This window comes from Delphinapterus leucas, chromosome 1 (genome assembly GCF_059928025.1).
Source record: "Delphinapterus leucas isolate spDelLeu-1000000601 "Yukka" chromosome 1, BTC_Dleu_Yukka2, whole genome shotgun sequence".
NCBI lineage: Eukaryota > Metazoa > Chordata > Mammalia > Artiodactyla > Monodontidae > Delphinapterus > Delphinapterus leucas.
In genome coordinates this window covers 6,681,227-6,693,506 of record NC_143129.1, presented here as the reverse complement: position 1 = coordinate 6,693,506, position 12,280 = coordinate 6,681,227, and the positions used below count along the sequence as shown (strand labels likewise).

At 43.1% G+C, this 12,280-nt stretch overlaps 1 protein-coding gene across 2 annotated transcripts; it reads right to left on the bottom strand.

The window, feature by feature from the left end:
* Nucleotides 1-3: 3 nt before the first annotated feature.
* On the bottom strand, nucleotides 4-8,366 carry UBE2T (ubiquitin conjugating enzyme E2 T). Of its 2 annotated transcripts, none has more exons than XM_089902993.1 (7): nucleotides 8,305-8,366; nucleotides 3,252-3,422; nucleotides 2,611-2,680; nucleotides 1,377-1,482; nucleotides 1,167-1,265; nucleotides 905-1,033; nucleotides 4-377 (listed from the first exon to the last, which is right to left on the bottom strand). In XM_089902993.1, the coding sequence occupies exons 2-7, from the start codon at nucleotides 3,358-3,360 to the stop codon at nucleotides 252-254; spliced, it is 639 nt and encodes a 212-aa protein (XP_089759119.1). In that variant the 5' UTR covers nucleotides 3,361-3,422; nucleotides 8,305-8,366; the 3' UTR covers nucleotides 4-251. The 2 variants fall into 2 exon arrangements, with proteins under 2 accessions (XP_089759119.1, XP_022417744.1); XM_022562036.3 differs by having other exon boundaries at nucleotides 956-1,033.
* Nucleotides 8,367-12,280: the final 3,914 nt, after the last annotated feature.

Here is a 12,280-nt window from a genome sequence, read left to right as displayed (position 1 = left end):
TACTCAACACTAAATGATTATTTATTTTCCAGGTTTACAAGTTTTGGGATACATATGTATGAGCTAAATAAAACAAACTGCACTCAGAGAATCAATGTAGAGCAGAACATATAAATACACAAGGTCTGTTTCACAGGATATAAAAACGATAATGTCATCAAATACAAAGAAAAACATTCCAGAAACGTAAGCAAATTGGACCATGCTGGCAAAGAACCTATTAACTGAGACGGGCCAGGACAAACCCCACCCTAAACGTCAGGGCAGAATTTCTTTTCTACGCCCCCCAGGGGCCTGGCTTTCCTTTTCTGTGCTTCGCTGTGCCCTTCTGAGTCACCCGCCTCGGGGGGGTTATCAGGCGTCTCTTCTTCATCAGCCTAAAAAGGAGCAGGCGGGGCAGAGCACAAGGTTCACACCGACTGTTCTCCCAGGTCCTTCTCTGCTGCCTCCTGGATAGGACATTCTCTCCGAAACCAGCTTCCCCAATCCTCTGTACTGTTTAATTTTTACTTCTTCTCACAAGTGACACTAACCGCTTCGTGGCTCAGTCTGAAGTGCGGGGCAGCCCAGCGAAACCCCTGTGTGCTCATCCCTGCTCCTGAACTCTGCCTTCTGTTAAATGAGGGAACTATGGACATAAAACGGGGACGTCTCTCCTTCTCCCTTCCTCCACGTCCATTTCTCCTCCCGCCCCTCCCCTCTCCTGCAAAGAGCTCCTTCTGGCCTAAACAGGAGACCTCGGCTGCCCTGTGGTGTCGTGGGTGCTGGGAAACCCTCCAGCCGGTTGAGCTATCTGCTGAATAATTATGTGGAAGGCTGCGGTAGGAGATCAACCGGCCATCCTAGTGTCCAGTACGAACTTGGCAAGTCTAATAGACACTTACACACACAGGGACACACTCACGCTTAACAGAGCAACAACAGGAGCGCAATCAGAGCTGTACAGACACCCCACCTTCTGTCTCGCGTGCTTCTCTGTCCACTGCCTGGCATTCCTGAGGAAGACGGGCTTGTTGTATTTAAACTCTGAGGACTGAGATGGAAGCAGAGAGTCAGTGGAGAGAGGAGGGACTTGGTAACCAAGCTGCAGGCGCTACGCGAGCCTCCCCAACGGAGAGCAGGGCGTGGGGAAAGCAGGTCGCGAGCGGGGGGCCGGGGGCGCTTACGATGTCGGCCATGAGCGGGTCATCGGGGTTGGGCTCGGCCATGAGCTGCTGAACAGAAGTCAGCAGGGTCGCGATGTTGAGGGACGGTCTCCAGGCGCCCTAGGCAGACAGGCAGACAGACAGCGGCCCTAAGAACGTGCTTCTCTAACACAGGTTTTAGAGCCGAGGGCCACGGCGGGCGAGAGGGCCGGCCCTGCTCCCACCACTCACTTTTGGCGGCAACTTGAGAACATCTAAACAAATCCTTCCAGCGGAATCGATGTTGGGATGGTAGATGGGAGTCAGAAATCGGATCTGAGGAGGTTCAAATGGGTACCTTTGAAAGCACAGGAGAGTATGGAAGTTTTACTGAAATACTGCTTCTTACATTATAAACAGCTGCTGGTGACTAACTAGGACGACAGCCTTTGAGAGGCAAACCTTTGCTCTTGCCCAATTTTTATTACAAAAATTTATGAACAGTAGAAAAGTTGAAATAATAGTACTGAAAACCCTCTTATACCCACCACCTGGATCAAGCCCCTTCACCCTCTAAATACTTCAGCATGTCTCTCCTAAGAATAAGGTCCCTCTCCTATAGAGCTGCAAAACTATCAGTACACCTATGAATAAAATATAAAGATTATTTTCCAGTATCATCTACTACTCAGATTTCCTCAATTTTCCCATTTTTTTTTTTTTTTTTTAACAGATGGGTGTTGAAAAACAGGATCCAATTTTGATTTATACACTGCATTTGGAAAATCCCCATCGGTCTCAGAACTGACGCCCCCCCCCCCCCCCCCCCGTGATTACTGAGCTGCTTCTCTCAGGACCTGTAACAAGCCTGGCCTGGTGAACAGGTATCTACAAATCACAAACCACACTACAGCTACCACTCCCCTGATGACAGCCTTACAGGAGACCCGGATTAAAAGGGGCCTTAACACAGAGGCAGAGAGAAGGGTGGCTGCCAGGTGCCGTGGGAGCCAGTGTTTAATGGATGCGGGGGTTCAGGCTGGGAAGACGAAGAAGTTTTGGAGATGCATGAGGGGGACGGCTGGATGACAATGTGAATGCATTTAATGCCAACCGAACCATGTGCTTAAAAACGGTTTAGATATGCATGAGGGGGACGGCTGGATGACAGTGTGAATGCATTTAATGCCACTGAACCATATGCTTAAGAACGGTTTAGACGGTCAATTTTATGTATATTTTACTACAGTGACGGGCAGGGGGTGGGGTGGGGGTGAGGCCTAGATGTGATCCAGCTCAGTGTTAAGAAAAAGAAATCGAACTCCAGAGACATGAAATAACTTGCCCAAGGTCACATTAGGTCATGGTAAGACGAGGATTAAAATCCAGGTACTTTAACTCCTGCATTTAACACTCTGCGACACTGCTCTGTCTTCCAGTAACTGCGCTTTGCCCTGGAAATTTAGGATATAGTTTTCACACTGACCTCTCAGGAATGTTAACTTCCAGCTTGAAAACACCTTTTTCATAAGGTGTGTCTGCTCCACCTAATATCTCTTTTAAAAAAAAAAAAAAGAACAAAAACGTCAGGAGGTAATCAGATGATCTGAATTACCACACCCCATGGACCTAATGAAGTCTGGTCCTAACGGGACAGCTGGGTCTGGGACAGAAACTCTCTCAGGGCTTAACAAGTCCCCATGCAATGTACCAGTGTACCCAAAGTTGGTGTCAATCAAAGAATACACAGGAGATCGAAACAGAAGGTGGACAACGCTGGCCTCAGATCACATACAACCTGCAGTTCTGCTCTGGCTGGAACACAGCGTTCTGAACACTTATGTTTCCCATCTGGCCTCACAGATATTTGAGAAGGTGAGCTTTGGTACTAACACTGCTTCAAAGCTGATACCCAGATCTTGGCTTACAAATCAGTAAAAGATGGAATCAAAGGCCAAAGAAAAAATGTCATGGAAACCTTTTATAAATGTAAACAAATTAGGTAGAAAGATGGCCAGGCACTTTGACCTTGCAATTGTCCCCTACTTTAGAAGAACACACAGGTGTTCAAACTTCAGCACGACCTTTGACAGGGTCGTGACCCGTCACGCCTGGTGCGACACCTACGAGCTCGCAGATCTTCCATTCGGTCCCCATCCTGCCAGCATGTGATGCCCGGGGGCGGCTCCGCGGCCAGCAGGCTCAGCTCTCTCTTCAGACGGGATGCTCTCTGCATGACCCCAGGGAGAATCACCCACACACGGTTCCCGGCGCCGCACTCAACGCTGGCTGGGATCCCTGTGGAGAAAAGGGGCACCCACGAAAGGGTCAGTAACAGTGACCCCAGTTTTTAGCACACGGTTGCAATTCACTGAAGGACAAACTCCTCATGTTAATCTCTATTCTGAGAAGGAAGTCTGAGTTTTTTCTATTTCCTTCTAGTTATCTATTCAAGCAAACACATCTAAAAAAATAAAGTATAAAACAATGCAAAAATTTCTACAAAAACTCTAGACGCTTTATATTAATGTCTGTCTCCACTGATAATAATTAACTACTGAGGCAGAGCCTGGGTCTAGCTTTGCTCACCACTGCGTCCTGAGGTGCCCAGCAGAGAAATGGATGGTCAAGTACTAGCTGTGGGGGGAGAGCAAGGGCGGTGACGGGGGACAGTCATCACTCCAACGAGAGGTTTATAAACTAATGCTTCAAGGTCTGGGGTTTTCTCCACGTAGTTTGGAATCCACGTATTTCTCAGCCCTTCAGAGTCCACTCCGTCAATTTCATCTTTCTTTGGTATTTCCAATCTTCCTTCCTTCTTCCCATCAACATTCAAACATGCTCAGCATCTCTCTCATGGAAAACAAGCCCCTCCCCCCTTCTCAGCCCTACTCCCCCCTCTGGCTGCCTCTGGCTACACAGGTGAGCCAAACACCACCTCCCAGTCTGCTGCCGTCTCTACACTTCATTCGTGACATTTTTGACAAATACATAATATTAATGTAATCAATTACATTAATATTTACACTCTTGTGTATTAAAATTTTCCTTACCCCCAAACTTAGATACTTTCACATTTAGGTCTTTGATCCACTAGCAATCAGTTTGTGTGTATAGTGTGAGTAGGGGTCCAAGTCTGAATTATTTCCCTCATGTGAAAAGCCAAGTGTCCTAGTCCCACTTATTGAAAAGTCCATCCCCTCCCTGCTGATGCTGGCATAAATTTCCATACATGTACGGATGGCCCTGTTTTGGGATTATCGAACTTGTTTCATTGGTCAACTGTATTCTCTTTCAGCCAATACCCCACTGCTTTAATTGTAGCTTATTATTAGTAAGACCTGGTATATGGGAAGGTGAGTTCTTCCCCTTGTTCCTCTTCTTCAGGAAGGCCTTGGTTATTTCTTAGTCCTCTGCTCTCCCATATGAATTTTAGAACAGTTTAAAAAGTCTACAAATACACACACACACACACACACACACACACACACAGAAAGCTGCTGTGATTTGGACTGGAATCCGGCTGACTGCATAGATCAGTTCTGGGAGAACTGACGTCTTTATGGCAGTGAGCCTACAATTCACGAGCATGCTGTGTTCAGGTCTTTCTGGACGCTCTTCAATAGTTTTATAATTTTCTCTATAAAGAGTTTACCTTTTGTTAGATTCATTCCTAAGTACTTCATATTTTTATCTTTTTTAAAACTCTATTTTCTCCCCACTTCTTATTGATATATGTAAATACAGTAGATTTTTAACCAAAACTTAATAATGCTAATGATGAATCTATTTGGGAGGCGGTCTGCGGTTGGTAATTCTACATATATCATCCATGAATAATCAGTTCTTCCCTTCTAACCTTTTTCCTGTCTTCTGTTCTGGCTATAACTTCCAGTACAATGCTGAAGAAAAGAGCTGACAGCTGGTATTCTTATCCTATTCCTAACCTTAGAGGAAAAACTTTCAACACTATTGCTTATGGGTAAAACTGGCCTATAATTTTCCTTCCTAATTTCGTCATCAGTTATCAAAGTTAAGCTGGCCTCCTGAAATGAGTTAGTTTGACATCCTATAGAAGAGTCTGGGCGATTATCTGTTTCTAAGATGTCTGACAGAATGATACCTGGTAATGGCGTTTTCAATGTGAGAAGATTTTAAACTACAAATCCAATTTCTTTAAATATTACAGCATTACTTAAGCTTTCTATTTCTTCTTGAGTCAATTTTGGCAAGTTAAATTTTTCTACAAATTTATCTATTGCATTGTTTTACATTTATTTGTATAGAGTTATCTTTTCAATTCTGACATATAATGCTATACATTGCTTTCTAAGTACCAGTGCATTACAAAGTTTTGATATGTAGAATGTTTATTCCTCTATTCTCAAATTTTCTAATTTCCATTACGATTTCTTTAATTTATTTAGAAACAGATTTCTCAGTTTTCAAACATGAAGAGCTTCAGAGTTGTATTTACTATTGATTTCTAATTCAGAATGCTCATGGAGCCACAAGCATAAGAAACATGAAGAAAACACCAAGACACATCCTTATTAAACTGCAGAAAACCAGTGATAAAAAGTTTAAAAAGCATCAAGAGGAAAAAAAAGTCATATTATGTACAGAGGAACAAATGTAAGAAGGCAGCAAATGTCTCCTCAGAGACAATGCGTGCCAGAGGACAGTGGAACCACATCTTTAAAATATGGAAAGAGAAAACTGTTGACTTAGAATTCTATATCTGGCAAAAATTAAGGAGAAAAAATGGAAAAATAATTAAACATAAGAGTAAATCTTTGCGACCTTGCATTGGGCAAAGTCTTCTTACATATGACACCAAGAGCACAAGAGACAAAAGAAAAAATAAACTGAATTTCATCAAACTTAAAAGCTTTTGTGCTTCAAGAACATCATGAAGGAAGAAAGTGAGGGACTTCCCTGGTGGCGCAGTGGTTAAGAATGCAGGGGACGTGGGCTCGAACCCTGGTCTGGGAAGATCCCACACGCTGTGGAGCAACTAAGCCTGTGCGCCACAACTTCTGAAGCTCATGCGCACCGCAACAAGAGAAGCCACTGCAATGAGAAGCCCACGCAAGGCAACAAAGAGTAGCCCCTGCTCTCCGCAACTAGAGAAAGCCCGTGCAGCAACAAAGGCCCAGCACAGCCAAAAAAAGAAAGTGAGAAGACGATACACAGTAGGAGAGAAAACATTTACAAATCATACACTTGATAAGGAACTTATTTGTATCCAGAACATATAAATAACTCAATAATGAAAAGACAACCTGATTAAAAAATGGACAAAGGATCTGAATAGATAATTCTCCAAAGAAGATACACAAATAATTCAATAAGCACGTGAAAAGATGACCAACATCATTAGTCACTAGGGAAATGCAAATCAAAACCACAACAAGCTGTAACTTCACAACCACTAAGATAACTATAACCAAAAAGACAGCATCTATGTGTTGGTGGGGGATGTGGAGACACAAATCCTCATATGTTGCTGGTGGAAATGCAAAACAATGGAGCTGCTTTGGAAAACAGTCTGCCAGTTCCTCAAAACAGTTAACAAGGAGTAACTTATAACCCTGTAATTCTACTCCTAGGTATATAATCAAGAGAACTGAAAACATATCTACATAAAAATCTGTACATGAATCTGTACAGCAGCATTATTCATAATAGCCAAAAAATGGAAACAATCCAAACGTCTGTCAACTGAAGAATGGATAAACAAAACGGGGAATGTCCATACAATGGAATATCATTCTGCAATGAAAAGAAAGAAAGTGATTCACCAATTCCACTTCTGGGAATACATCCAAAGGAAACAACTCTAACTTGAAAAGATATCTGCATCCTCATGTTCTAAGTGTTATTAACAATAGCCAAGACTCAGAAACAACATCCATCAATGGATGAACAGCTAAAGAAGTTGTGTTATGTATACACAACTGAATACTATTCAGCCATAAAAAAGAGGAAATCCTACCATTTGCAGCAAGATGAATGGACCTTGAAGGCATTATACTAAGCGAAATAAGTCAAAGACAAATACTGTATGACCACACTCACTTATATGTGGAAAAGGTCACATTTCAGGATCTGGTTCTCAGTTTTGCAGTCTAAAACTTCAACTTGGCAGTAAACCTAGATTTGATAGGGCTTAGATGTACTAATTCATGCCAAGCTCACTCACAAAGACTTAAACATTAATTAAAAGGTCAATTTATTAATTTGTAAAACTACAGTAAAATTTTTAACTCCACATATTCTCTCCCTAAGTTATTCCTACTTGGAAAACTAATTATACTCAGAAGATTACCTGGTGGTCATAGATTGTAGCTAGGAGGACGATAGCAACTTAAACTGAGGCATCTATCTTAACCATATGTTTAAAGGTGACTAAGTTTGTGTATTGGTTGGGTCAAGGGGCTCTCCGGAACTGGGGTGCAAAGACAAAGCATCCTTTGGTTCTTCTTCTAATCTCCAGGGCTGTTGCTCCTCCACAATTGACACACTCAGAAATATTTAAACAGAATTAGTAATACTACAGGCAAATTAATATGTTAAATAGAATCAATTACACTACAACAGTCATTCATGTAAATTATTCTAAATTTCCTCAGCCACACCTTTAAGACCATCATCTCTGGAACCAGTTACTTTACTAGGTAATTAACCACTATTTTTATATACCGATTCTTACCACTTTTTCTCAGTGAGCAGACACTGGGAATCAATGACAATAAAACAAATATGCAAAAGTCACAGAGTGTGGGGGGGGCAGGGGTACGTCTGAGGGAGCAGGGAGGAGGCGGGGGCGGGGGGCCTGCAGGGAGAATGTCTACGGGAGAGGGAGGAGGGGGCGGGACGGCCGCGGGGAGGGGCATACCTGGAAGGGATGGGGGAGGCCCGGGGGCTGGGAGGGGGCGGCCGCTGGGGCGTGGTGGTGGCAACGAGATGGCTGGGGCGGCCGGGGGACAGGGGGACAGGGTGACAGGCCGGGGGCGCGCGCCCTCCACGGCTGTCAAGACATCCAGAGCCTCCGTTCCACAGCCGATAGTCGGAGAAGAGGAAGGTCCCCCGACAGGCAGAAAGCCGCCCCCCCCCACCCCGCAGACCCCCCGCGGGCGGCCTCTCGGCAGAAGAGCCAGAGCACCCGCTCTCTCACCTGCGCTGACGCCCCTCGCAGTGCAGACGCGCCGGCCAGCCTGCACCACGCCTGCGCGAGCTCGACAGTTGCGTCGCCCCGCCTCCTGCCTGCGAGGGTGTGATTGGTCCGGAACGCCGCCCGGGAGGAGCGCGGACTCCGATTGGCTAGGCTCCGAGCGGGCCGCGCCCACGCGCTTTGAACAGGGGCGCGGCGCGCGGGAACTGGCTCGGGACTGGCTCCGTCTGTCCGAGCGATAGGCGTGGTAGGAGGGACCGGGAGAATCTGATCTGGAGAAGGGGCTGCGGTCAAGGTCTTTCACGCGGAGGGGCTGCCGCTCCAGGACAGTCATACCCGCGGAGGGCGCTCCGGCAATTCAACGGAATCTGAGGGACTGGGGGTTCGGAGCCGGGTTCCGACTTGCGGCGCGCGGCCCGGCGGCCCTGGCTTCCCGCGCGGGGAGCCTCCGTCGTGTTCGGACTACACTGCCGGCCGGAGGCCGCACCCACCCTCGCCTCCTGCTCCGGCCGCGGGAGGGGCGGCCGGTCCTCCTAAACCTGCGGACCGGTACAGTCCGACCGCTGCGGGATTTGTGCGTTCAGCCCAGATCTGCGTTCAGTAGCCGTGGCTCCCGGTGACCGCTGCGTGGGGCGTCCTCTCTGCCCCGCAGACCCGCGCTCTCCAGGACGGTCCGCGGCGCTCCCGGGGCCTCACGTCGGCTTGTGGGAGTGAGCCACGAGGGGAGCTGCGAATCACACAGGAATCCTGTTACTGTCCAGTTAGCTGTCGGGTTCGCACCTACTGTTAGCGTTTACTCATTGTGGGGAAGTGTTTTCTGTCTTAATTCTGGAGTTGGCTGCTTATTTTAGTACTGATATTTTCTATTTTAATTTCTTCAATGTCTTCTCTTATTTTCCACCCCAACTGTAACTGTGTCACAATTACAGTTCTGTCTTCGGAGCTGAAATTGATTACTTTCTCGGGTGGTTTTCTGAGAATCGAGTCTTAAAAATGTCTCTTAGAAAAACCAGGCACTATGTTGAGTCTGGTGGAAAGGAGAGATAGTATGATAAAACAAGCAAAGACCTGTAGTTTTGGAAGCCAAACCGAAAGAATTGGATAAAAGAAAAAAGAAAAACAGAAAGAACTCCATGGGCTAAATGTACAGTCTCTGTTTGTCCACCAGAGGGAGGTATGTTAACTGGTGGGAACAGAGGCCACGCTGAAAGGTTTTCATAAGCTGAACCGGTGTCATTGCCTTAAAGAATGGAGTATTCTAATTTGTTTTAAGTGTATGGGAAATTATTATTTAATAAAAGTTTCCTCACTTTATACAACAGAGTATGTGCATCATAGCTGGTGCACTTAGTACATTTAAAAGTTCAAAAATTGTGGTGATGGTTTTGTAATGTGTAAAAATACCAAATCACTATGTTGTGCACCAGGAACTGACATAGTTTATAGGTTAATTATACTTCAACAAACAAACAAATCTTATAGAAAAAGAGAACAGATTTGTGGTTTACCGCAGGCAGGGGAATTGGATGGAGGTGGTCAAAAGATACAAATTCCACTTTCAGCGACTGTGAAGTGGTGAAGGTCCCGGCTAGGAGAAGGACGTCGGATCTCATTGTCCTCCCAGCTTTTCGACCCTCCCCCGAAGCCCCTCAATAAAATGGCTTGATCTCAAAAAAAAAAAAAAAAAAAAAGATAGAAATTCCAGTTATAAGATAAATAAGTACTAGAGATATAATGTCCAATGTGATAAATATAATTAACACTGCTGTATGTTATATATGACAGTTAAGAGAGTAAATCCTAGGAGTTCACATCACAAAATATAGCTTTTTCTTTTTCTTTTATTTTGTTATCTATATGAGACGATGGCTATTCACCAAGCTTACCGTGGTCATCATCTCATGATGTATGTAAGTCAGATCATCATGCCGCACACCTTAAACTTATACAGTGCGGTATGTCAATTATATCTCAGTAAAACTGGAAGAAAAAAGTATAAAAATTATGTTTTACTTATACACAGGATTATTTGTCAGGATTTATTCACTTGCATATAAAGTATTTTTTTCTTTAGAATATTTAGGAAATCTAAACTCTCATGTTTGTTTAATGGTAGTAAACAATTGTATAAATTTATTGTTTAAGTTTACTCTCAGAGAGCCCTGCTTGGGGGAAGACGTTTCAGAAAAAAAACTTAGATGATTTTAATTTTGAAAAGCTTTTCAAATCATTATACACAGATTGATTTGTTGTTTTATTTTTGGTGGCATAACTTTTTTTTGGCTGAGCTAGTTAAATTAATTAGATTATAATAATTATCACTGAACTCCGTAATCACATAGCTGGAAGATTCATCTCCTTCCAGGTAGGTTTGCACTTAAATTATGTAAGGAACTTAACTACTTATATTTTTCTTTAAAATCTCCAAAGAGGGTATCATTTTCTTACTACCTCAGGAAAAAAGCAAGTAAAATAGATACAGTAAGGAAGTACTACCTGGAACTTCCTAGTATTGAGACTTAATTTCTCCTATTGAGATTTAAGTTCATACCTCTTGGGAAAGTATGGATTTGACTTGGACTTGGCCAATTTTAGCTTATTTTTACAACTGGAACCAGATGTTTCTTCTTTCCTGATTCTGAATGTGAAAAGAATACAGCCAGAAGAAGTATAACATTATCGATCCATGAAAATTTTACCCTAGTTTAAAAATCCTTATTAGAAAACCAGTATGTAAAATATATGGTCCAATTATACATACTTATTTTGAGCCAATATTGTGTACCAGGATCATAATGTTAAAATGGTTCACGTGGATTGCTGTCAGAGATCTGTTTCCTGAGATTTCAGCAATTTGCTGAAATTTGAAAACATGCCCTTCTCTTACTTTCTTGTTTCCTTGCCAGACTAGCAGAGTTCAGCTAATAATGGTTTCTTGAAGAGGGTTAGGTTCCTAGCTAAGTATTATTTCCTATCTGGTTTAATATCAATATTCCTTTTATTCTATAGGGACAGTTCTATTTGAGAGCTTGTGAACGATTTTAATTATCAGCAAGAGGCTGAGTTGGAATACGAAGAGGTTCCATGCTGACAAGTTACAAAGTAAACCTCATACAGAATTTTTAATTCCAATAGATGATGAGGCATGAGAAGTTCTATGGTGACTAAATTAATGCAAGGAAAATATGGCTATATAAAGTATACAGTATTACATCTTTTTATGCACACTGTTCTTCACAGTTCTCAAAGATGTATGACTTAATTAGTATTTATAAAGAATTCAAGGATACCTAATTAAAGCATATATGGATAGACGTAGTATTATTAGACATAATAATTTACATTTATATGTCCCTTTTTCATTTGATTCTTGGCTTGTCTCAGGGGAAATTGAGGCACATGATAGAACATAGTAAAGTTTCCCTTTACAACGACCTAATCATTTTTGCAACATTTTTTTAAATGAAAAACTTCAACCATACAGGAAAGTTCAAAGAACCTAATAATTGTATATGTTCTCTATCATAATGGAAAACAGTTATGTTTTGTCCAGGGCTAAAGCCCTGGGGAGTTAAAGTTACTGAGTCAACCTGACAGGTTTTAATAACCAAGTTCACTGTGAATATGAAAATGGCCTGCGTGTTGCCTTAGGAATTTAGGACGTGCATGGTATTTTTTTTTAATTTAACTATAGTTGACTTACAATATTGTGTTTGCACCATAGTATTTTTTTGTAGCTTTGGGAAAAAAATCATGGAAGACGGGATATATGCCCCACATATGCCTCCCAAGTAAACTTAAGATCCATGTAAAGGGTAGAAGAGGAGAGAGACAGAAGGGAAATTAATATTTATTGTGAACTGGTATACGCACAGAGATAGTACTAGATACCCTTGCATGTATTATCTTATCCGCTCCACATGACCACCCTGTGAGATTTTTTTTTTTTTTTAATTTTTTGGCCGCGCCGGGTCTTGTG